This window comes from Antedon bifida, chromosome 5 (assembly GCF_963402885.1).
Source record: "Antedon bifida chromosome 5, ecAntBifi1.1, whole genome shotgun sequence".
Lineage (NCBI taxonomy): Eukaryota > Metazoa > Echinodermata > Crinoidea > Comatulida > Antedonidae > Antedon > Antedon bifida.
In genome coordinates this window covers 9612416-9639491 of record NC_136230.1, presented here as the reverse complement: position 1 = coordinate 9639491, position 27076 = coordinate 9612416, and the positions used below count along the sequence as shown (strand labels likewise).

Here is a 27076-nt window from a genome sequence, read left to right as displayed (position 1 = left end):
TTTGACCAGAAAGGAAACCCCCTTTTATATTTTGAGAAAATATGGACCGCAAATGTTTGCAATTATTTTATGATGGTTCTGAAAGAAAACATATTTGTTAAATATGTTTGCAATACGAAGAAATAGTTGAATATTTTGATAAGTCTGTCAAGGTTTAAAAGTCAGAACAGTTAAGTATATAAACGGTAAATTCGATGTACATCTTTTGCTAAGCTAGTGAGATCAAAATGGAGGCTGGGAATGAATACACAGCCTGCTGCATCTTCACTGTGTAGTGTGGTGTAATGTTGAGGACTTTATGAGTGAGTGGGTGTGAGATTTACAGCTCAACTATAAACAGCTGAACTGAGAAGATTTTACAGTCCTCATCTTTAATTTTGTTAGGTTGTGCAAAATGAATACAAAATACAGTACTTTGTTTGTAATACAGTATGAGTATAATTATAATAAATAGGAATTTTGAAGACAAAAATAATGTAATGAGAATAGAATAGGCCTAGATTTTTACTGTATAGGCCTACTAGAGTGTATGATGAAAACATTTGAACAATAAATTAATTAACTTGAGGGTAATACTTTTTTTAATACATGGTATTGGTAGCCTAACTCGGCTAATTGATTTGGGTTTCTAATAATATATTATGGTAGAAAATTGTAGGTTAATAATATTATTTATTAGTAATATTGTAATTTACAAACAATTAATGTACAATAAATAAAAGATACATGCTAACATTTTTTGATTTTATTTATGCAATTTTTAAGTTGCATATTTTAATATTAAAATTGAATATATACCATAGTTTGGTATATTTTTAATACTCAATAACATTCATAAACGCTACTAACTTCTACTACTGTAGTACCGCATATAGAATCTGTTTAGTTTTGTACTGTTTGTATCAAGTATTTAATTTTTTTAAATCTCTTTCGTTCAAACATAAAATTTTTGCCGAAGAAATAATTTTATGGTTTTCTTTTAATAATAGGCCAAGAATAAAGTAAAATTGAATTGCCAACATTCAACATGAATCCAGGAATGAACTGTGAGTTTTTGACAACAACTTTTCAATAAAATATTTCAATATTTGCGAAGTTTATTCTCTAATGTTTCTCTGTTGACATTATTTCCTCAGCCTATTGTTAGACAAGACAAAGTTTTTTTGTCCTTTTATACCTCATCTGTGGTGGTCACTATGAAATTAGAGGGAAATTTTCCCCGTATCCCCACAGGGGAGTGCCCTACCGAAGGTGCTGACTGGTCGTGGGTGACCAATGTTTTTAGCTTTTTTTTTTGCACATAATTGTTGTTATGTTGTATGTATGTACATGCATTTAAATAATATTCACCAAACTGAAAAGCACTCGCTTCTTTTTGGTGTACTGTTGGGTGGTGTTGTTGTAAAATTGTAATAATTGTAAATTGTGAATTGTGAATAAATCATGTGAACCAAAAAAAAAAAAAAGACTAGATTAGTACCCATTCAAAAAATTTAGACTAAAGCTAGCTTGTTAAACTAATGATGGACTGAGCTATAGTAACCTTTTAATACCACAGAACCTATTGTAATAAGTACACCCATTAATAATATAGTTATCAGTTTCAATCACATACTATTTATCAACTTATCTTGTGTCAGATACCATATGACACAAGTACAATAACAATAGACCACCATTATTGTGCTATGAATAAACACAATTTATGTTTACAGGACAGTAGGGAGGAATTTATTTATGTATCATTATTTTATGTTTTGTTTTTTTTTTTTACCCTTTTCCACAAAAATCTGATTTAATCATTTTCCCAGTAAGCGACTTGGATAACTCCAGAGGGCGCCATATTTACAAGGTCAATCAGGACAAAAAGTTCCATCTAGGCTCGAGGCTAGCGCGACGATGCAAATTTACATCACCGCGCTAGGGCCTAGATAGACATTTTTATCCCAATTGACCTTGTAAATATGGCGCCCTCTGGAGTTATCGAAGTCGCTTATTGTTCTTTCCAAGCTTTAAATTTGGGATAGTAGATGAAGGAGAAGATAATTGCAACAGATCATGGCGGTTAGGGTCGTAGCCAGCATGAGGCAGATGAGGTGCTCGCCTCGTCTGAAATTTTTAATTTTCACCACCCACCCCAATTCCCCAGCACAGATCGTCATATATATTAATAATTATATTTATTTAAAGCATCTTGGCCTCGTCTGTTTTTAACCTCTTGCTACGGTCTTGGTGGTTGTGTAACATTTTGACAGAATACATGTTTTTACTCGTCACTGTCTGTTAGATTACTGTGTATTTCATCTACCATCCCAAACGAAAGCTTGGCATTTCTAATATTAAATTTTAAATATAATAATAATAATTTTATAATAATATAAAAGTTTTGAAACTTTAAAATGTTTTGTTTTAGTGGACCAAATGATGATAGCGCCGGACCTTTTCACCGGCCCGTTTAATGGAGAAATTTCAAGCAGGACTACAAGCAAGTTCCAGCATTTAATGCAGGTACTCTTTGTGATCCTATAATTAACAGAACAAAATGTAAACAAACCTTATTCAAACCAAAGACTAGAGAGTGAACTCCAATGAAATTACAGTCAGCTCAAAATGATTATGTAAAGGGACCACACAATGTTGAGCTACATCATACTGACCACTACTCACAGCACCCACTCAGCCATGGACATCTAGGCCAGCACATTCTTATACAATCCTTGTATGTTAAAATATAAGGTGGTCGTGTTGAGAAGTCCCTGTGGTTCACTCTCTAGTTAGTTAAAAAACTCTTTGTTCTAAATAGAGTATTTGTTGACAGATTGCAAGAATTTTTTTGTTCCATAAATTCAGTTTATAGTTAAAAATTAAAGCTTTGTCTGTACTATCAAACTTTATTTGACAACCAAATGTGATGTGCCCATATATGGACAATATAACATCATACCACTGCCATATTTGGGCATGTTACTACCATATTTAGGCACACCACACTTTTTTGTCAAACTAGTTTGATGGTGTAAACAGAGCTTTAGAGTACTATACAATCATAATTTACAATTTTAAAACCAACACAGATGTGAGGAACCGTTAATTATGTATGGATATTCACAAAACTAGAACTACCATTAAATAAAATTTCTTTTAGAACTACCATACCCATAAAATAATGTTAAAAAAACATGTTAAACTATTATGCTAAAAATAGCATATGGACACCTGCATGTGGCAAGCAATTCATTTCTTACTGTGATTCCATGTTAAAGCTGTTTGTAAATACGCACAAGTCATTGCAATTAAGTATCATAGGCTACCAACACTAATGGCATTATCTCAATAATTCATTTTGTATTAAGTGTGGTTGACTGGTTGCAGAAAATGAAATAATAATAATATCCTGGATATATATAGCGCCTAATGTTGTAAAAGTGCTGAACATTATTACCCCAGTCATTTTTTTGGATCAAACACGTATGGAAACATACTCCAATAATGCAGCTAGTAATCAGTGCAAAGTTGTGTCTTGATCAAACCGTGTTTCCATTTATACACCTGGGTGGAGAGAGGCAAAGAATAATAATACCAAAATCTAGAGTTTTAGTTAATTTACTTACAGATTGTATAATTATAGGATTTTTAAATGCTTTTTCTATGTATTATCACACTACAATCATGGAGAAATAACTTACTTATCAATGCTAAATTAATTAGAACAAATTAAAATTAACACTTTTTACTGTTTTATGAGATGTAGCTAAATATTCAGTTTCTAAATTTTGCATAGTTGGCGAAGCTGTCACAATTTTAAGTTTGCAAGTGAGGTGTTAGATCATTCTCAATTTCTGGTTTGGTATCACGAGTCAATAACTCATATTCGCAATTATTACACTGTAATGTGACATCTTGCCAATAAGTAATTAATATCCCATTACTTGTTGGATGGATTGGTGGATGTTTAAAATGTCTATCCGATTGTCACGGATCACAATGCATTCCATAGACACTGATTGCTTGATTCTTGTGACCTAAAACCGTATTTTAAACAGAGTGTCATGAAAGATCAATTGAATCGTCGTAGAGTGAGCCTTATATCAATGACTATTTGAATTGCAGCGCGTAGTCTAGTGTCGGTTAGCGAAAACGAAAGGTCATTGTACGGTGTTTATTATTATTTTATTTTAATTCAATATTTTTTTAGGCGTCTCACAAGGTGAATCCACCTTAGCTTCAAGCGCCTCAGACCACCAATGCAAATATTCTTAAACAATCAATCAAATTGTGTGGTTTACAGTGCAAACATGCCTGCTGTTATAGTTGTATTGCAGTCAAAGTTAATTTCTCTTTTTTAGAACACGCATCCAAGTCCTTCTCGAGGAGGAGAACCAATGCCACGAGATCCATCAATATTTATGCCATCTAGCATAGGTATGTACAGTAGAAATCATAGAGAGCTTTTGGTTTTTGGCGACCTAAGAAGAACTTAGATCATTGTGCGCATACAGGAAACACAATACTATATTAAGAATATACAAAACAAAAATCAACTTCCCACTAGGGATGCAACACAAGGACGTAACGCAACTTAATTGAGTTGACCAATGACAAGGGGCAGTTTGAATAATCCATTGTACGTTGCATTTATGTCTATGCGTTGCATCTCTAGTGGGAACCAAGCAATACCCTCTAAGCTAATATCCCAGCCCAGAGTAAAAATTGTTCAATTACAAAAATTATTGTAAATAATAATCCACAAATTACACATGATAAGGTCACCCTAAATTTTAAGATAACTTTTTCACTGGTTGGAGGGACACACCTAATTGGTGACAATGGCTTAGGCTGCTTTTGTGCTTTCCTGGCGGCAGCTAGTGACTATGATTTTATATTTTCTTTTGTGTTGTGTTTGTTTAATTTGTTGATTTGTATTATATTTTGTAAAATGTATCTTTTGCCTGAATAAATAATAATAATAATAAAAACATTTGATGTGATTCAGTTCAATTCAAATTTCAGTTGACGCATACATCCATGGATGGTTGACCTATGAAGCACAACACTTTTGTTCTTGGGTATAATAAACACATCCCAAATATGGAGTTTTACTCTTTATAATAGTGATTGGTTATATTTATAAATAGTCTGATCATATATTTTGATTTCTGTCAATTGATAACTGCACTTCTTTTGAGGTTTACTCAAGAATATTAACAAATGTTGATAATCTTCCTTATGCCTTGAAGCAAAAAATAAAACAATGAAATCATTCAAGCGGAACCACGTAGTTATTAATCCTATGTTGCTTTCTTGTTTAATCCCTTGATACTTGATGCATTAACTTGATAAAATTTGGCTCATTATGCATCTAGTATGGATATAATTAGAATATGCAATAGAAAATTGACACAAGGATACTTGGATAGATGGATGCACTGAAATAATTAGGATCGTATAATTTCATTATTGTTTACGTTATTGTAATCAATGCGTGATGTTGTACATTAGCGATTTTAATCAAAGGCCAAATTTTACATTATATTCATTTTTAAGGAGACCATGATAAAGATGTAGTAGAACCCTTAAGGGGACATCTTTTGGACCCAACGAAGTGTCCCTTAAATGGGTGTCTGATAGGGAATAGATATGACTATAATGTTGAAACATATAATTTCCCCTTGTTTGTTTCATGTAGAATGCATTTTAATGTGAATGTGTTTTTCTCTTTAGGATCAACTAATATAGTGAATGAGGAACATCTGTCTAACCAGTTTAGTGGAATGAGGATGTCGCAGATGCCTGAAAGAGAGATCAGAATGCCGGGGGTAAATACTTAAAATGGGCTTCAGTTATCTACTATTAGACCAAAACTATACAACTCTATTATCTAAAGCTCTGTCTACACTATCAAACTTTATGTGATGTGCCCATATATGGACACGATGACATCTTATCAATACCATATTTGCGCACATCGTACTTTTTGTGTCAAACTAGTTTGATGTGTAGACAGAGCTTTAGGGAAATATCTCACTCAAGTGTGATTAATGAGTACAGCAACTGGGCTCTAATTTTGACTGCTAACATTTTGTGAATAGATAAGAATGTTTTTAAGGCCTATATTTACTAATAAAGTAATACAATAGGTCTCTCTGATTTATATTCAACAATATATTCTGAAATACATCTCGATGGCTATTTCTATCTAAACTGCGCAAATCCCACTGTGTAATTAATATGCATTCGTTAGTTGTATAATGACAAACAAGATTCCTTTTAGCTGTGCATTGCTATAAAGGTAATTTAACACAATGCTACATGCATGATTTACCCCTGTTAATAGCTTCTCACATATCAGTTACATATTCTCATTGTTATTGAGATTTACTTTATACTTTACTTGTAAATCTATTATTGATTTTTGTTTTGTTTGTACTATAAATACAAATATACTCCAAATCGCTTGTTGATATCTATCTACGTCACGCAACATTGAACAACGTTTTTCTTCACTATTATTATTGTTTACACTTATGTAATAGTTTGTAAATAATATAAACCAACTATAAACACAAATAAATTCAATGAACATATAAACCTTGGCATAAAACTTAACTCCAAATAACGAGAGGCAAGCCATGATTCAACGTTTCGATCTTTATTTGATCATCATCAGGAATGAACCTAATTCTTCATATTTTAATCTAAAACTAAAATTTATTAATGTAACATATTACATACATTATATTGTCCCAGTGGAAAAATAACAAGTTGTTGAAATGCCATTTTAATGTCACATAATAGTTATTCATTTTCAACAAAAATTTAATCGAAACAAAAAACAACCTTTTCCTAGAAGAAACAGATTTCTGGTTAAATGTAACAGTTTATTTTGTCCCTTTTTTCCAGTCAGTGAATAAATGTGTACTCTGTGCAATATTTAAGATAATTTTGTCTTTTTTTAGATGCCAAACCCAAAAGCATCTGAGTTTATTCCAGGAATGCATGGAATGCACAGCCAGCAGGAGTTTCTTCCAGGTACACGCAATGTTCCTCCAACAACAAGTACATTTTCCGAAATACCAGAATTTGTGCCACGCACGCATTTATCGTCTTCCCAAATGCAAAGACCAGCAGGTATGCTTAGGCCGAGCGTGAGTGCAACGTCATTGACAACGATGGGTGCTTCCGAAGTGACCAACCCATATAATCCCCCAATCGGATTGGGTATGAAGACAAGTGCAAGTTCTACGGCCTTGATGACACTTGGCAGTGACCTTACAGCTGGTTCGTACATTATTTATTTTCATAATCCAATGTAGTTGGATAATAAATACATTTTTAAAAAATTGTATAGATATTTATATATATATATGTATTTTGGAGTGGAGTTTAGTTTGGTGGTTGAGATGCCTGGCTACCAATCCCATGGTCCTGGGTTCAAGTCATATGTCGGGATTTTTTCTCATGAGAAAAAACAACTCCAATCCCAAAGACTTGTTTTAGACTTTGTGTATGTGTTTGTCTTGTGAACAGGATTGCAACCTTTAGCTATTTAAAAAAGAACCAAAAAAATAGTAGTATAACTAGTTAATGTTAATTTTATCCCAATATAGGCTCATTATCTGCTGGTGCTTCACCGCTTCATTCGCCTGCTCATTCACCTGGAACAAGGCGGAAAGAACAAAATAAACAAAGTGGTAATTCCAGCGGGAATACAACAATACAGGAAAACATTGGAGGAACAACTTATTTTTACACGGAACAGCAATTAGCACAAGAAGCAAACCAACTCAGTGGCTTAGTAAGTGATATCATGAGTTCTATCAATTATACCAATAATACACTCTCAGGTGTGTTGTAATGTTTACAGATACAGACAGAAACTTTATTTCATCCTTCACAGGAATTTTGCATGGTCGCCGTTTAGATTTACATGAAAATGATAACTTAACTAACTAAGTAAATGCATAAAACAGATTATCTCTAAAAATGTTGTAACATCGTATCCCAGTAGGATAAACAAATATAACGGTAACGAATGTTTTGTACATGACGAGGATGATCAAAGTCTACCGCTTCGTTCAATATAGCTGGAGACAATAACAGAATTAAGAGGATTGGATGGATCTGCTATAACTATAGCAATGTTCATTGTCGCCCTCTCTCGTTATATCATATCAACTGTTGGCAAACACTCGCCCACTATCCCCCCAGCCTTATTAACTATACAATTAATATCTGTCCATGTCTCTTAAAATATTCCCTCCTCAGCCAATGAAACATGGTCTGTATATGAATGTTGGTAAGGCCTCATGAAATGCCTTTAATACACAATGAACTAATTCTCTGTTTCCCAAAACCTCTGAAACTGCAGAAATGAATTTAAATGATACTTTCAAATTTATACAGATCCTTTCAAAGCATCGCAACAAATTCTTGCATTTTCAGTTTAGTACACATTGTTATTTTTTTACCAGGTGCTTCCGAACTTTCACATGTATCCATCGGTTCCAGCTCACATAGCCTACATGAAGCAGAAGCCACAAGGTCCATCATTCTTCATGGGAGAGGACATTAAAGTGGACATATTGCACAGGCATCTGGTGACGCTTGCTCAGATAGATCCAACTGAACATCCTGGTGAGTAGACATTGCGGTCAACTCTGTCGAATCCAGACTTTGTGTGTAAAGCGCTTAGAAATATTGTATTAGGCGCTATATAAGACTACCATTTTTATTATTATTACTCCATGAAATCTATTGGTATTCTTTCTTCTACTTAAAATGTATGCGCATATCACAAAGTGTCGTCTTAAAGCGCTGTCTACACTATCAAACTTTATGTGACAAAAAATGTTACGCACTCATTTATGGACATGATAATGTCATATCACTACAGTACCATATTTAAAGATGTATTGTCCCCCTGAAAAATAATTTTTTACATTTTTTTTGTTGCACATGCCATTTTAATGTCACATAATAGTTATCCACTTTGACCAAAAATTGGATCTAAATAAAAGTAGAAAAAACTGTAATTTAAAGCAAAAAATGGCTAAATTGGCTGCCATCCAATGGGTTTTTAGTTGAATTTAACCATTTATTACGTTATTTTATAAGTGAAAACATTATTTTTTTCGTTTTTTTTTTCTATGGAAGCGATTAACTTGATTGAAACTACAAAATAACCTATTCAAAGTCTGATTTAATTAATCTTCATTTTTCATGTTTTTGGGGGACAATATATCTTTAAGCATTTCACTACCATATTTGGGCACATCACACCTTTTTGTCAAATTAATTTGATAGTGTAGACAGAGCTTTAGATACAAATAAAGGAATCTGTAGGGTATTTAAACATGATGTTTTTACTTGTAGATATCCCACAAGAAGTTGATAAGTACCACACACTGTACCCATTGGAGGGAACACCAAAAGGACCCATGGACAAAAACAGTACATTTGGGTACAGTACACAATGCTTCAAGGCTGTCAACAGTAAAGATAATAAAACATACTGCTTACGAAGGGTCATAGGTCAGTTGTTGCAAATCTATTCAATTCTGTTCAATTATTGCTTTAATTTTATTGATTGTGCTTTTGTAGAAAAGGCAATAAAAACAATTTGCGCAAGAACATCAAGGATAACCATGTTTTTTTGTGATAGACACAATTATTGTATTTTTCACTTTTATGTAATTTTATACAAATAATGAATGTATATGAGTTGGATAGTGAGAAAATTTCAAGAGTTGAAAAATTGACTGCTCTATTTTTAACGAGGTGGAGCCGAGTTGAAAATAGAGCAATTTTTCATTGAATGAAATATTTCTCCATTGAACAAATACAAAACATTCATTATACACCTACTTTTATTCAATTTTAAAATGCAGTGGTCCAACCTTGGACATGGAGTAGAACAGTTATAGACGGTGCGCACAACAAGTTGATTTCCGAACATGATTAGAAAAATTCTCAAAATGTTTACAGAAAACTGACCGTGCATTAGAGCATTAGATAGGGCTAATGCCAAATGAAACGTGATGCGTAATTGACCAATCAAATTACAATCAGGTGTGTTATACAAATTAATAATGCATACAAACTGTAACCTATTGTATTGTGTTTGTTTTACTAGGTTTCAAAGTGGCGAATTCACAGTGGATGACATTAGTTGATATGTGGAAGAAGCTACAACATTCCAATGTGGTCTCATTACGTGAAGTGTTCACGACCAAGGCCTTTGGAGAACATTGCAAGTTGTTATATTTTATTTTCACATGTCCAATCAAATGACATCTTGATTAGTAACAGCAATAATATCGTGATGATACAACGATTTTATTGTTCTTATTGATCACTTGATTGTATTTTAAAAAAAATATTGTTTTTATCACAGAGCGTAAAAGGTGTTATCTTATATTTCTAGAATGAAACTTTTTCAATTTATTTTGTTTTATGTAAGAAAAATGTATGTTTAACCATCGTCTTAGTGTGTCGCAGCCTTTACCCCTTATTACAAAATCCTGAAACAAGTTATTCATTCATATCATTGTTCAAAAGTATTTCAAAATATTGTTATCGTCAGAATTGTAATACCAGGATTTCCTTCACATTGCCTACATGAAAAGGATATAATTTAATAATAAAATATTGTAAGACATCATTTAATTTTGAATGTTTTTATTCAATATCAGTATTTTTCATCTACCTAAGTGTGATTTAGAAGTATTTCAAAATATTGTTATCGTCAGAATTGTTGTATATCAGGATTTCCTTCACAGTGCCTTCCTGTTACAATTCTAATGGGATATTCCCTGAAAATGATATTTAGATATCTTATTATGACATCACATGATTGTTACATACATTTTCTAGGTTAAATATCTTGACTACTTCCTTCTCTAACCTTTGAACATAGTCTTGTAACATGAATTTAAATAATTGTTGTGCTTAATGTACGCATAGATTAAGATATGAGCATAAAAATGTCCTACAGTAGGCTAGGTTGCAGCATCTTCATATTTCATCTACTTAAATTTGAATTCTGTGTTATTTTTTAGCCATGGTATTTGTTCATGATTATCATCCTGGGGCCATGACATTAATGCAGAGACATTTTCATCACAAAGGTCGCAACTCTTTTATGAAAAGTAAGTACCTTTTGACCTTTTGCATAGAGGGAGTAATGTAGTACATGGGGAGGGAAAACCTTCTTCCAAGTCTTTCACCCAGCCTAAAGCTTATTTTAGGCCCGCCCATAATGCCTTATTTATCCAACACAGCAAAGTAAACTAAAGTGTTCCTAAAAGTTTATTCATTTATTTCAGCACCTTCTCCACACATATAAAAACATAGTAGTTGGGCAGTAAAAGAGACAATATAATAATATACTATAAAAAGAACAATATAATATTAATAAAGAAGGGAAAGGAGAAAGTAGTTTTTCAATTTTCCCCAGCTCTTATCGTTTTACCAATCAATACTTCGCTGGCTACATCCTTGATGTCATTATGTTAGATGTATAATAAAAAAAAATACCTTATTGTTTAGGAATAATATATATTAGATTTTAACTATGTAATGACAGAGCTGAACACATCATTGACAAGCCTATTGCAAACCTGTTGTAGACGAGAACTACTTATAGTTTAATGATAACTTAAACCTTTTTATTATTATTTCAACTAGATCGAAATGGCCCTCGTGTACCACATGGTATTCTTCCTGAGAACCTTTTGTGGACGTACATTGTGCAAATCAGCTCAACGATTCGTTCAATACATGCGGCAGGATTAGCGTGTCGTGTTATTGATCCGAGGAAAGTGCTAATCACTGCACGTAATCGTTTAAGATTAAATTGTGTTGGCATATTTGATGTTTTAACGTACAACTCAAATCAGGGTAATCCTATTACAGTAATACCCCATTATCAGGTAAGTAATGATTGCCAAATGTTTGGTGGTAAGATATTGTATTCAATAATATACAAAAAATGAATGTTTATGAGTGCGATGGTACAAATAATGTCATGAGCTGAAAGATAACATTCTATTTTCGTGAAGCCCAAGTGAAATAGGAATTTCATATTTCACAGAATGTATGCAAGAAGATTTTTTTTCCGTACACGAAACATTTTATAAAAAGTACTATTGTTAAATAGTGCGTACTATTACACATCATGTTACCCATAAATGCAAGAATTCATTTAGGTGTTACAGTATAATAGTATATATTGTTGGACATCTGCTAATGGTTTGTTGTTATTATATTTAGATGTTTAAACCTCAAAGTTGTGTCACTGGCTTGGTGGTTGACATTCATGCATACCTATCCCAAAGTCATTGGTTCAAATCCTGTTAAAGTCCCAAAAACATATATATACACTAGAGGCAATGTAACCTTTCTAAAGCTCTGTCTACACTATCAAACTTTATGTGACAAAAAAATGTGATGTGCCCATATAATATATATGGACATGATGATGTCATATCACTACCATATTTGGGAATATCACTACCATATCTTTTTTTTGTTAAACTAGTTTGATAGTGTAGACAGAGCTTTACAGTATTTCTTTTTTTTTGTAACTTCATTATTTATTAATTCATGCAGCAAGAGGATTTAATGGCATTTGGAAGAATGGTTTTAGCTTTAGCCTGCAACTCCCTGGATGGACTTCATCGTGACCAAATGCATTCATCGTTAGAACTTGTCACTATTAATTACTCAAGTGATCTCAAAAATCTTATTCTGTAAGTAAATAATTCAAACCCGACTTAAATACCAGCTTGTCTTGCGTTTTTTTTAAGTAAATATAGTTTTGTTTAGATTTTAAAAGCTTCAATTATGCTGGGCTCTTGTAATAATGCTATTAGGTTAAGGACGACTCAGAAACAGATTTTACAAAGAGAAATAATATCGCATTTTTACCCAAAGGAATCAGATGTCACATTTGTTACAATTTACTACACTATAATAATACTAATTGTTTTTCTATTTTTTTTAAAATTCAATATGAACAAAATATTCTAATTATGACCTTTTCTTTTTTCAGTTACCTGTTAACGCCACAAGGTAGGCCGAAAAGCATCAACGACATTATGCCGATGATTGGGGCACGTTTCTACACGCAGCTCGATGCAGCTTATATGAGGTCGGATTCTGTTGAGGAAGAACTTGCTAAAGAAGTTCAAAATGGCCGATTATTTCGACTGATCACAAAACTTGGTGTCATCAATGAGAGACCAGAGTAAGTAGGGCAATATCACAGTCCCCACAGGGGTCTGGTTTGCCTCACATTAAGAAATGTCTGTGTACAAGTGAAAAATAGCCTCCGAATGTTTTTTAACTTTTTTTTCTAAGGTTTAATGGTGATCCTTCATGGTCAGAAACTGGAGATCGTTACTTGTTAAAGCTGTTCCGTGATTACCTTTTCCACCAAGTTAACGAGACCGGCGCACCGTGGATAGACATGGCGCATATTGTACAGTGTTTAAATAAGGTAAATTTTATTATTAGACATTTTAAAAAACTAGGCAAGAGAGAGAGAGAACCTTTTCCAAGATTTTATTTTTATATTAACATTTCATCGGCACTGTGAATATTCAATATTTGATGGTTAGAATGTCAGCACGGTAAATATATTCTTTCATAATAATTTATACAATTTAAAGAGGAAAAATAAACAAACAAAAGAACATAGAAATTCAAGCATTCAACGTTTTTAAATGAACATATGGCTGTGTTTCTCCAGCCATAAATTAACAGATAATTAACTGATAAACTGCCTGTAGATCTCATTCAAATCAGATAATTTGTAACCTTTGACCTGAAGGACATATCATTGCAATGTGATTGGGCTCTTGGTTTTTTGGTAATGTCTGATCATGTCAATCATGGTAATTATTAATTATCTGATTGGTTTAAAAATTAACCTATAATATTATGGCTGCAGAAACACGGCCTGAGACTCGCAAATAAAACTATGAGAGAAGGCAGCCTATACAAGTATTAATACTCGTTGCCTCCTTTCACTTAAGGTAAAGCACCCTAAATACTATTAAATATTACTACTTTTTTGTAATCATTATTTCTTCTACTGCAGCTCGATGCTGGTGTTCCAGAAAAGGTGTGCCTGATGGCTCGCGACGAGCAGAACGTACTTGTTGTCTCTTACAAAGATTTGAAGCACTGTTTTGAGAACACTTTTGAAGAAGTCTTGCACGCAAGTCGATCTTCTGCCCAAATACCAGATGTTTAGTATCAAAAAATGAAGAGATTCTTCCATTGCATTTAGTACTATATAAGGTAATCAAGTGGCTATTGCCAAACTTTCACATAAAGTGCCGCTTTTGGATGCCAGTGTCTTGCGGTCTTATATATATTTTTTTCCGTGAGGTATTTATCCGACACCTGGATTTAAGCAAGTAATTTATTGACCACCTGGTATGGTGTTTTTGGTAAAGGCGCCAATTATTTATGCCAAATGTTAAGTGTTCTTGCAGGTACCTGTGTTGGTAGTTTTACATTTTTTATCGGCTTCATACCACAACACCAGGAGGTATCTCAATATCACAACACCCCAGTAGACATCAATACTGTTTTTTTTTTTGGACTTCTTCGATATTATATTAGGACGCTTTTTTCATCAGAAAGCAATTCATATCATCACAGACTAGGTTTCTTGATGGCGGAGATTGAGGCCGTCAGTAGACATCAAAATTTTTCCAATTTTGGATCACCCTGGGTGTTTTATTGTGACACCTTACTGTAGCAGCAGAACACAAAGGATAACATCTCGGAACACCCTATGTTTCATATTGGGAAGTCAGTGAGGCATTACATACACCAGGTTGTGTTGCTAGAACAATTGGTTTCTTACTGTAGCAGAACACAAAGGAGGATAACATCTCGGAACACCCTATTTTTCATATTGGGAACCAGCCAACCTTATGCACTAGACATGGTTGTTTTGTCAGAACAAAATTGGTGTCTTTACCATAGCAGAACACAAGGGATAACATCTCAGAACACCATATGTTTCATATTTGGGAATCAGTGAGGCCTTACATAGACATGGTTGTGTTCCTAACAATATAACATCTTTGATATTTATGAGAGCAGCAACTTGAGTATTCAGTCATCAGATAGCGCTGTTAAAACACCGGTAGTCGGGACATGCTTGTTGTACAAGACACTCTTCCTACCTCATCAAATGCAACTCTGTAATATTAGACATATCAATGACTCATTTTGCATCCAATTCTGTTTCAAAAACTCTCTCAGTATCAAGTGTGAATTTTAAAGATGCATTTCTATCACCATTTTAGTAGATTTATTTAAAATATTTTTTAAAAATCCTACAAAATTGAATATTTTAGATATTTGACAACATCAACTCTATTAAGATAATAAATGAATGAATACAAAATAATACATTTTTAATATAATAATATTAAAATATTGATTAGTGGTAATTTTTCAAGATTTGATATCTTAAAATTGATTTGGTCCAATTAATTGCAAAAAAATATGTTAATTTATTCATTAATTTTAATCAAATGCCAACAACAACTCCTTGTGTTTAATAATATACAAATCTTTTAATACACTGATAAAAATTAATGCGTTATTTAAAATGTTGTTAAAGGAGAACTGAACCCCTATCTATTTAGGGGACACGTTCGAGACCCAACAGCCTTATCTTATAGGGGTAAATCCTGAAGAATAGGGGTGTCCACTATAAAGAATAGGGGTAAATCAACTTCCATTAACATGCTTGATTAAAAAAAAATGGTCTACCCAAACATTCAACTACAGGGTCAGTACTTTTATACATTCCCTTACCCTAACAAATATCTGCTTTAGTTTGATATTCACTGCCAAATTATAAACTTTTCTCTCTTTTTTGTTGTTGATAGATTATAAAATTTGATGTATGATCATGTGTGGGAAGAATGTCTAAGTATTACTTAATTGCACTATTCACTTTTGCAATACTGTACTCATGTTACCCTATCTATTGTTCTGTAATTGGGACAGAAGTCGGATGACTTCCTGGCAACAAGTAATAGTAGCGCATATACAGATTGATATATGAAGCTTATTGTTATTAATAATTCTTGGTGTTTTTTAGGCCAGGATTAAATTTGATAACATGTGTATATATAAGTTACTTTGAGAGCAGAGGAACTATACATTTGTACAAAAAAAATCAATGGACCAAAGAGTTATGAGTTTTAAGAGTGCATGAATTAACAGGAAAAAAATCAAATTCTATGAACTGTATCTTTGAAAAAAATATCAGTCAGTTTTGATGCAAAGCCTATGGCATCATCAACTGTGTTTTATAGCCTCTGTTAACCAAACATTTAATTGCCTGCAATTCCTTGTTAGCCTCCGTCAACCAGTAATTAAGTTGATAGCCTCTGCTTACCAGCATTTGTTTCAATATGAGGAAACCATATTATGTTAAGACTGCTCAATGTGAATTTCCAGTGAAACCGCTTAATTTAAACCCCAAAGTTGGCTTTTAGAGTCAATTAATATTATATAGCAGCTTTAATTTGTACAGTATCTCTTAAAGAGCTTACTACTCTCTGATTTCAGTATTAAGAAAAAATAGCGTTTTATACAAAATGGTTTCTCTATGGTTTACTCCTAAATCATCTCAAATTCTTCCATAAAAACAGTTGTGCCTTTGATGTTACCAAATGTTGTCGGTTACTAAGCACTATTAATGGGAATCTCATCTTTCTTACTTGGAGCTGTAGATAGGTAGAAGCATTTGTGTTCTGGTAATTACCATGCAACCATGCAACTTTCGAAGTGGTGAACATTTTTTTTTCCTCAAAATATACAGGGGTGCTTCACTGTGGCTGAATCCAAATATTGCATATGTTCAATCAATGAATTTCAATCTTGCCTACTTTTACGCAAGCTTTAGAACGTGTTGTACATATATTTTTTTTGTGTTGTGCAATATATAACCTGCATACAAATTCATCACACTTCAGGCATCGTAAATTGTTGTTTTCAAGTCAGTCTTGCGGCAATTATACAGCCACGCCTGCATCATACAACCAAGTGTATATTATACAGCCAGGCCTGCATGTACAGTTTAGACCAAGATTTAGCATCCATGCAAACCTAATGTTTAAGTGGGAGGCATTCAAGTTTATGTGATGGTGCGCTGGTGAAAGTGAGGCTGAATGTGAGCAATTGTTCATTGATGCAGTGTTATAGAATCAAAAGCTACGGGTTGAAAATGTTAGAATGTTAGATAGTGTGTGTTGCAAGTCAAATGTTTTAGTGGTAGTATGAGTCAATGTGTGCAATTAGATAACGAAATGAGGAGTGAGAAATACTTTAGGATTTTATTTTCCATAAACACTTCAAAATTACATAAAAAAAATGATTAAATTCTATTTGCCACTTTTTGCAACTTCGCTGTTTTTTGTTACCAAGTGAAATTTGCCAACATCATCTCCAATGACACTTGCTAAGATAGAAAAAAGGGTGGGGCAGTGGTTGCCGTGGAAGTAGGAAGTGAGAAGGGGTGTGGTTATTGATCTGGAAAAGTGTTTGTATGGATTGTGTTGTGATAATATTTGACAATGACAGTTATGTGTTTATATATGAGTGACGGAGGTAACGTGTGTCTTTGGATGATGGAGTTATTTGTGAGGGAGTGGTTATCAGGGGATTAAGTATTTGGGAGTGGTTATGTGAGTGTATATATGTTCCTATCCTCAACAATAGTTTCCATTTTTTCCAGTACTTGGTTTGTGTTGGATGCTGAGTCTAGCTCTAACATGTACTTTTAATATATTTTAATGTACTTTAATGTATTTTAATGTACTTTAATATATAACAATGCAATATGTATTATTTTTTATATGTCTCACAATCAGAATCAGTGCTAAAATTCAGTAACCTTTATTTTGGTATCAAAGTTGATATCAATTTTTATACAAAAATAATTTTTTTTTTTATTAATTTTGATATCAACATTGATGTCAATTTTGATATCAACATTGTTATTAACATTGATAACAACTTTAATAAAAATATTGATAACAACATTGATATCAACATTTTCATCAATATTGTTATCAATTTTGGTATCAATATGTATGTTAAAGTTGATATCAACATTTATATCAAAAAGTCTGAATGTATACTTTTGTTCTATTTTTACACTGTAATGTCACCTTGAGTAATATCAAAATTTTAAACAAATAATTTGGAAAAATGTTATTGAATGTTGAAACTTTTTGTTGGTAAGAGTAGATTATCATGTTTTGTTGCAAAGTTACCAATAACCACTGAATCTGTTGCCATAACCACCAATGTTGCCAATACCTCAAATTAATTTAACCTCAAAATTCTAATTCTGTGCCACACTTTTATGCTTTATTGAGCATGCTACATTTTAGCCTGTTTTAATGGATATGCTACATTGTACATACTAAAACCATTGGTAAAAAATATATCAAATGAATATATGCTAGCAGTGTTCAACAGGTTTTAAATTGAGCAAACGTAATTTAGAACATCATTTAAAATCATTGATAGCAAATTTGAAATATATCAGGTGACTTTTATGCTGTGTCACTTTCATGCTTCATTGACCATACACATTATATTAACGGAACATGCCATATTTATTTGACTTAGATGTGAACAGATTGGAAAATAGTACAGTATTAGGGACCATGTAAAAATGTATCTAATGCAGTTACTCTAACCGTTCAATTATTTTGCAAACTTTCCAAACTGCAGTAAAATCAACCAATTTCTAAATTCTGTCAACTTGTGTTTTTACGATAAGGAATGGAGTTTAGCCTAACAACTTCTCCTTATTAGGTAATAAATGATAGTAACAGGTTGTATTTTCTGGGAACAAAGACATATTGTTGCACAATACCGGTGGTAGAGATTGTTAATTTCATATTTCTTTTCCTGGTGCTGTCTAATATTGCAATTTAATTTCAAAATTGTCGTGTTATGGGAAGTTGTAAAAATATATGAATTGCATATCCTTCTCACAATAGGATGAAATTAGGTTATATAATAAGATACCAAAGATTAACATTATAAGATGTCTTAATATAGTATCCATAGTTCAAGTGAAATGCTAATATATTTCTTAAATGTAAAAGATGTTTTTAGAGACCCTAAAATTAATTTTTTTTTCATTCCAAATTTCAATAAATTATTTTTAATGAAACCGAATTAAATAATAAATAATTACACATACATACTGCTACTTAAAATGTTATTATATACCACAATAAATAAATAATTACTTAAATTTAATTTATGAAAATTAATATCCGTAAACAAAGACATTTGTAATATAACAATTTTAATGGTTTTGTTTATTTATTTGTTTGTTTTAGGATATCTTGGTTTTTGTTTTGTTTTTTTATATTTATCTAAACTCATAAATATAAGTTGCAATTCTCTTTAAATTTTGGATTTTTCTACTCTTTAAAATAAAAAAAAAATGTAATACTCAAGCTGCAATATTAGGTAATTAATATTTAAATTGTAATGATAAACACAATTTTAGAGTTATTAATTAGAATAAATTAAATTTTTGGTCCAATGACTGTGTTTGGCTTGGAGAAAAATCTTGTATTTTGAACAGTCCAGGCATGGGGCAAGTAGTGATTTTATATTGAAAAAGTCAGCATTTCATATATTATAAGAAAACAGATTAGTCCATTTGTTAACTTTTTCACTGTGTAGTCAGGATTGAAGTCTCAAAAAGGGTCATCTTTTTAGGCCAAGTGGTTGAATTTAATCCTAGAATGTAATCACTTTAATTTTAAAGGAAATTATAAAACATAAACTTTCTGCTGATTAGGATAGAAATTTGAATATGTTGGCAAAAGTACTGTAGTTATTCTACCGTGAATTGTGTGGTTTAAAGAGATTGTTATTGGACTATCTTGAGGTGTTCATATGCGTGACGGTCACTAAGTATGTTAGTACCCTTAAAAGTGCACCCATCTCCTCTCATGGCAGTTCACATGATTTTAATTTAATTTTCTGAATCCATAAATTGAAAGCGGTGGTTGCAACACATGGCATTTTACAAGTATGGTAACAGTAATTTTTAGTGGTGTATTGTACTTGTTTACTTCTTTTACATTCTTTAGTACTAGAGGTATTACAATTAAAACTCAGATTCATGGTGATATAGTTTTATTTCAAGGAGTAGCCAGTATGGTATCTATAATTTGCCCAGTATCATATGCAAATTCTGTAATACAGTGTGACATGTATCACATGTGACAGCTGTATCATAGGGCATACATCTAACCATAACATAATACAGGAGATATGTATGCGACACTGTATCACACAATTTACTGGCCATATTTTGAGATACAGTGCATAGAACCAGGTGCAGGAAGCTAAGTAAGTTGGATAGTTTGCCCTCTGACATTACTTAGTCCTCAGTATATTGAGAACATTTTGGGCTTGGGTTTTTTTTTGGTAACTTGCGCATGAAATTTCCTGAGAAGTAGAATGATGTCTGAATAACTTCGTTAAACATCGTTTTGGTGGTTAAATGTATTTGCAACAAAAGATGATAACTGTGAATTTATAATTTGTTTGTGTATACATCAATTTTGTTAATGAGGTGTTTTTGCCAAAAAAAACCCTCTATTTTGAAATTTAACACAAATTATTAAAAAGTTTAAATTTAAATGAAATCTCAGTATATTCTCTAGAGCCTCAATTTTAAATTATGTTTTTGTTAAACTGGGAACAAATTCGTTTGTTTATTTGTTGTTATCTTGGAACAAATTATTTTTATCTAATAGGAGAAGAAAACATGTCTGAAAATATTATAACTTTACTCAGGAGCAAAAGCTGTAAAACAGAATCAAAGATATCAAGCTAAACCCCTCCCTAACTTGCTGTTAATCAATTTATTTTTATATATTGTAGCTATACAATTTTTTCCCTTTTTTTGCATCAAATGTGGTTAGCATTGGCCGAAACAAGGTGAATGCACAAGGTAGAAAATGAATTGTTTCATCAAGGCTGTTTTCATGAAAAAAAACAGATGGAATTGTAACCAATTCTCAGTCTGTTTTACCTGCTTTTACGAGAATACCTTTTTGTGAGATGTTTTGTATAAGATTATTGTAGTATTAAATAGTGTACGATCCTCTTGTTCATGTGTACATATTTGAGGTATTTTAATAAAAACAAATGAACGTATTTGTGTTTGTGTGGATTTCTGTTCATTACATTTATGGTAGGCCTAGATCTCATCCTAAACCTTACCAAAGTAGCCCAGCCGCAGCAGTCAGAATACTACTCAGTGTAAAGGCATTAAGTCAGTTACAAGGATAACATTCATATTGAAATAAGTGTAATTCTAGTCTAGTCGGATCTAACAACAGGATGCTGAACTCCGGAGATCAAAGGGTTTATCTGTGGCTGCGACATGATCAGTGCCCTGCCCCTTAACAGACGCCACACGACGCAGATTATGTACATAGTACAGTACTGTTGGTATATCTTGGCAAGGTGAGCTTTGTTGCTTCTGCATAACTGTATTTTTTATCCGCGTTGTCCCCTCCCATCATGCCTTCCGCTTTTTCTCCTTCCTTCAACTTTTCAATCTAGGCAAATCTCCCAATGCCAGACACTGGAAACCGTAAATTCTCCCAATACCAACCTTTTTTCTCCAATTCCAAACAGTCCAAAATTCATCTTTACCATTAAAAATGCATTCCGGATACCAGACTTTCCAGAAAACTAAACATATTTGGCCAGCCCAAAGGTGTCCGGTATTGGGAGAATTGACTGTAGGCCTATACCGTATTCTATTTGGAAACAAAACCTCGTAAAAAAATAAGACGTACAAATCCGATAGCCTACAAGTAATAGTGTAGGCCACTATGTAATTTCGTGTCATTTTTTTGTTAAAAGCAAAATTCCAGCTGATTTAGTGTCTTTAGGATGTAAAGTAATGAAAAAAATATGTTGCCATTTTTTTAAAAAAGCTTAAGGGTGTCAAATCCAAGATGGCCGCCAATACGTAAAATATCCAATAAATGTACCATATTGGACAAAGTAACACCCATTATGAATAATATTTTAAGTTCATATGGGTTCTCTGCTATATAAGAATTATTATAAACCTATATTCATTAGTATTCTGACATTTTGAATTTCAAAATGGCCGCCATTTTTAAAAAATGGATTAAATTTCTTATTAAAACATGTGCAAGTTATGACGTGGATTGAAATCACATAAAATGATAGGCCTATGACAACAACATTGGTGATTAACACAAATGGCGGCCATTTTGAATTTTAAAATGGCCGCCATTATTTAAAAATGGGTTAAATTTCTTATTAAAACTTGTATAAGTTAAATAAAATTAGATTGAAATACACAAAATGATATGCTTATGACAACAACATGGTGATTAACACAAATGTTGACCATCAGGAGGTCTACAGTACTGACAGTACACTTCTTCATATTAAAACATCTTATAAACTTCTTCAGTTAAATGACAACTAACTCTGACAAAGTCCTTCAATGAAATATTTCTAATCTTGAATGCGATACAGTAAGTTGACCTTCCTTCGTTCTTTACTACGTATCCATCAAACTTCCACAGACTGATCTGCGTTCCCAACAACCTTGTTCAGAAACAAATTGGCAAAATAACTGAAATACCTCATTTCACCGGCAAATAATCTCTATAGGAGTCCTCTTTTACTTTGATAAGTTTGTGACCTGTATTCACCGTCATATATATTTTTTTCCAATGTTCGTCTTTTTCTTAGGATACCATATAGACAGTTTGCCTTCTACAAGACTTTTACCAATGCCTCAAACATTTTCTGTCCAATTTCATCATGCCATGGCCAACAAACACCTTTGTGCGAATTGCAGCATTCTTCATTAATCGGGATATCATCTCTCTTTAAATGTTAACTAGATTTGCCAGCTCTGATGAAATCATTAATTTGTGTTATTCCAATTATACCACGCTCAATGACTCTGATCAATTGATGTAAATCCAGCAAGTCCCACACATACATGTCCTCTCATATACATATATAGGGATATAGTTTAACCACATCATTTAGATTTCGTCGACTCTCAGTATTCAATTTAATATCTTTATGATCAGCCTCTTTCAAACAAAATGATACTTAACTTAGAATCTCTTTTTCTGTCTGCATTTGTAGAAGCAAGTTGTAGAGAGAAAGCAGAATTAGTGTGCTTCTGTCCTTTAGAGATGTTTTCCATTTAAGATATTTGTGGCATAGGTAATACAAGTTCAGTTTCAAAAAAAGCACTTGCCTCAACACTATTTTCACAATGATACATGTCCAAAAGCCATATAGTTCACCGGGTCGACATAATAATTGCTTTTTGATGTCATCTCTGTCCACCTCCACTCATCTCGGGCAAGAGTCATCACCAGGCATTCTTGTCTTTCCCTAGTACATGAGTTTTTATACCACAACTATGTGCACTCATCAAACGAGTGTATAATGCTGGTCTGTCTGAAGGGGGTAGGCCTACATATCTAATGAAATTGGTTGAGATTGTAGAAGATGAGAAGTAGGAGTTCATTCATTTACAAGGTTATTTATAGGCAGAGCTGTATCTGTATTTCTTTCAAGCTTCTACCAAAACTTGACAGGTTGAAAACTTACCAACCATACTGGTGACTATGGCCCTGAAGGTTCAGACATTGAATACATAGCAATAACGCATTTATTATTTAACATATTTATACAGGATTTCACAATAAGGTATAAATGCACTTGTTTTATATTGTGGTCCTGTCTCCTGTCAAGTTTCAGTTTAAAGAAAAGAAATGAGATCTGTAATTTAGAATCTATATATATATAAATTATGGTTAATTCTGACATAGGCGAGCATAATGGAAAAACTTTGGAACAAATTTCTGCCTTGGACCTGAACTATCTTAGGTGTACCGCAAAATGTAAAACAGTTTTCACTATTACGATATTGTTCCATATTTCTATCTTAGAAATATATTATAAAGAGTTTTAAAACAAAATATCTGATTCATTGGTAGATCTTCAACTCAATTTCAATTGTACGCGGTCAAAGTAATTTCTGGATTCACGATGAGTTCACAGGTTCACCTTGCAACAACTACCTGGTTTCAGTTAAGTTGGTCGTTAGTGGCTATAGCTATTTTAGTTTTTTGTTTATTTTCGGATCGGACCGCGCGTGTGAAGGTACAGTTGTTAAAAAATAAAATCCCGATAGCCGAGTTTTATTGAGTAAGCTGGCAGGAATAACTGTAGGCTATCTGTGTCCCATTAGGGCCCATATTGCAAGCCGTCTAAAACATCTTCCTTCTTGGGCCGAAACGGCCTACACTGTCGCGGAAGTTAGTTTCAAAAGATGTTTAAATTAAATAATGTATTATGATGGTATTTATTTGAATAAACGCCTCCCAAATAAAACATCACTTTGAATAATAATCGCCTACTCCCCCCACCACCCCTCCTACCCAACTATCTAATAAACGCCCATCCACATTTATACACACAATATTGTATATACTATTTATAATAGAATTCATTACACTGTTAACTATAATTTACCAAGTTAAAACTAAAAAATCCCTCGAATAAGCATCTCCCTCAAATGAACTCTGCCTCCCCACCTCCGCCCTATAAAACAATAAACACTATACTTTAAAATGTTATTAATCATCTAAGACACTGTGAAACAGAGTAGGTTTAGTTTTTCGAATGTCAAGCATTTTCAATAATGGTAACCGACAGAAAACGTACAAGGAGAACGTCCTTCTAAATCCTTTTTACCCGAGTCATTATCATTCCGAGAACCTTCGTTTACACTTCCTAGAGGGGAGCGAGCGAACTAGAGGTCTAACCCTCTAGTTAGACGTAATTGTTGTTGAATATTTGATATAAATAGTTAAGTTGTTCCATACTTTTGCAACTCCAACTTTGAACGATTATTTAATTTAATAGTCATAGTGGGGTATTATATATCTGTTATATAGAGGACATTGACAACTTTAGACAGACTTATATTTACAATTTACAATCCTGTGAGAAGTGACAATTTTAGAACATTGTGTACAAACAACAATTTATGCACACATATTTAACAAAAATTATTTAAAGAATTTAATTTTTAGTGGCGGCCATTTTGAAATCCGGATGGCCGACAGATTATCGCTTTACATAGTTAGGATTGTATAATGGGTACAGTAATACCATCAAAACGGACTTGTTCCACATTCATAATTTGTATTATAGGTGATATTCTGATTTTTAATAGGGTTATTTGAATGTTGGCGGCCATCTTGAATTTGGTCCTTTAAATGTCTTTTGAAAAAATGGCAACATATTTTTTTTCATACCTTATATTATCAAGATATGAAATAAAGTCAAAGTTTGCTTTTAACAAAAAATATACACGACATTCATATAAACGACATACCAGCCTACACTATAAGAGTTGTGCAGTTATTGATTTTGTTTGATCGGCTGACTGACTGAATGATTATTTGAAATCATGTGACTACATATTGTTTGTGCAACAAAAACGATAGCCTACACGTGAGTGTTGCGTCTATTTATTGATCGATATATCGATTGTTTGATCGGCTGGCCAGATTGTTTGATATTATGTGACGAGTCGGTTCATTTCATCACTAGGTTTGGCAACAGTGGGTGCCAGTCACAACATGTATTTGATGGATATAACATTTGGAGATAAATACTTCCTCTATTGGCTACTGTATACTCCATTGATTATTCATGTTTACCACTAAAGATGGTCTTTTTACAACAATCTAATATTTCTTTTATTGGGTACAGAAAAATTCGACACCCGTATTTGTACGGCGACACCCATATTAAGGGGACACTCGTGACACGAACAAGAGGCAATACATGTTTTAATAACACGTCCAATCCCTACTCAGGGGACATCCTATTAAGGGGACACCCTCTCGTGACACGAACAAGAGGCAATACATCTTTAAATAACACGTCCAATCCCTACTCAGGGGACATCCTAATAAGGGGACACTTTTGGATCCCGAAGGTGTCGCCTTAAAGTTAATTAGGACGCAACGCAGGGACGTACGTAAGCACAACGCAAATAATTTGACCAATCACAACGCGTGGTTCATCCGAACTATCTAACTCACTTGCGTTGCGGCGTAGTGGAAGGTATAGTTCTTTACTGTATTATTTTTGAAAAGCAAACGAAATTCATCTATCTCTAAAATGTTTGAATGACATTTTAATTAAATGGTACTCCAATGAATTTTAACCCAAATGAATTTCAAACCACATTTTAGGTTAACCTTTCCCATTTGACGTAGATTACTTTCCGGACAGAGGATCCGCATTTCGGTTTATCGGGTGCATTCTGATCGTGATAAACACACATTGGTACATTCGACCGAGTGCACCCGATATTGAAGAAATTGCGTACGAGAAAAAATCCTTTCCGTTTGAATACGACGTCATCAGTTATTACGTTGTGACTTTCATAATATTTCACCTATCACGCATGGAATGCGGTTGCCGCCATATGATTTTGCAGAAAATATGACAGTCTTGTATACAGCAACCGACCGACAAACGAGGATTTACCGATTGGAATTTCGACACAAAACACAACCCCCAATGCCCGTGTCTCTACGATTTATACTAAATGCCCTGTCCCGTTGGAATAGAATTTAGCAAGGATAACCTCACAGATAGGCATGCTTTTCGAGGCCGTATAGACATGGAACAATTGATATTTCGATATAAAAAACCGCCCCTTTTCCTGTGTAGAGTTTCCTTTGGTATAATGGTAGTGCAATTTGGATATTATCAGTGAAATGGTGATGTGAAAAAGACAATCATCCTTCCGATATCTGTAAATTGATACTGGCCAGACGGGTAAACAGAACTTAATATGGTTCAATAATATCATAATAACTATATAAAGTATGTATTTGTACCCTATTTGTACCGTCTGCTCATACATCCATCGTCTGCAAAAACAGGCAAT

General features: G+C 33.1%; 1 protein-coding gene across 1 annotated transcript; it reads left to right on the top strand.

Annotated features, from left to right (window-relative positions):
- Positions 1–11: 11 nt before the first annotated feature.
- LOC144842715 (PAN2-PAN3 deadenylation complex subunit pan3-like) lies at positions 12–14551 on the top strand. The gene is made up of 16 exons (XM_078699250.1): positions 12–185; positions 990–1046; positions 2414–2508; positions 4347–4422; positions 5722–5816; positions 6957–7278; positions 7608–7795; positions 8472–8634; positions 9373–9531; positions 10133–10249; positions 11058–11147; positions 11686–11930; positions 12610–12749; positions 13052–13246; positions 13360–13498; positions 14102–14551. The coding sequence occupies exons 2-16, from the start codon at positions 1028–1030 to the stop codon at positions 14255–14257; spliced, it is 2199 nt and encodes a 732-aa protein (XP_078555376.1). The 5' UTR covers positions 12–185; positions 990–1027; the 3' UTR covers positions 14258–14551.
- Positions 14552–27076: the final 12525 nt, after the last annotated feature.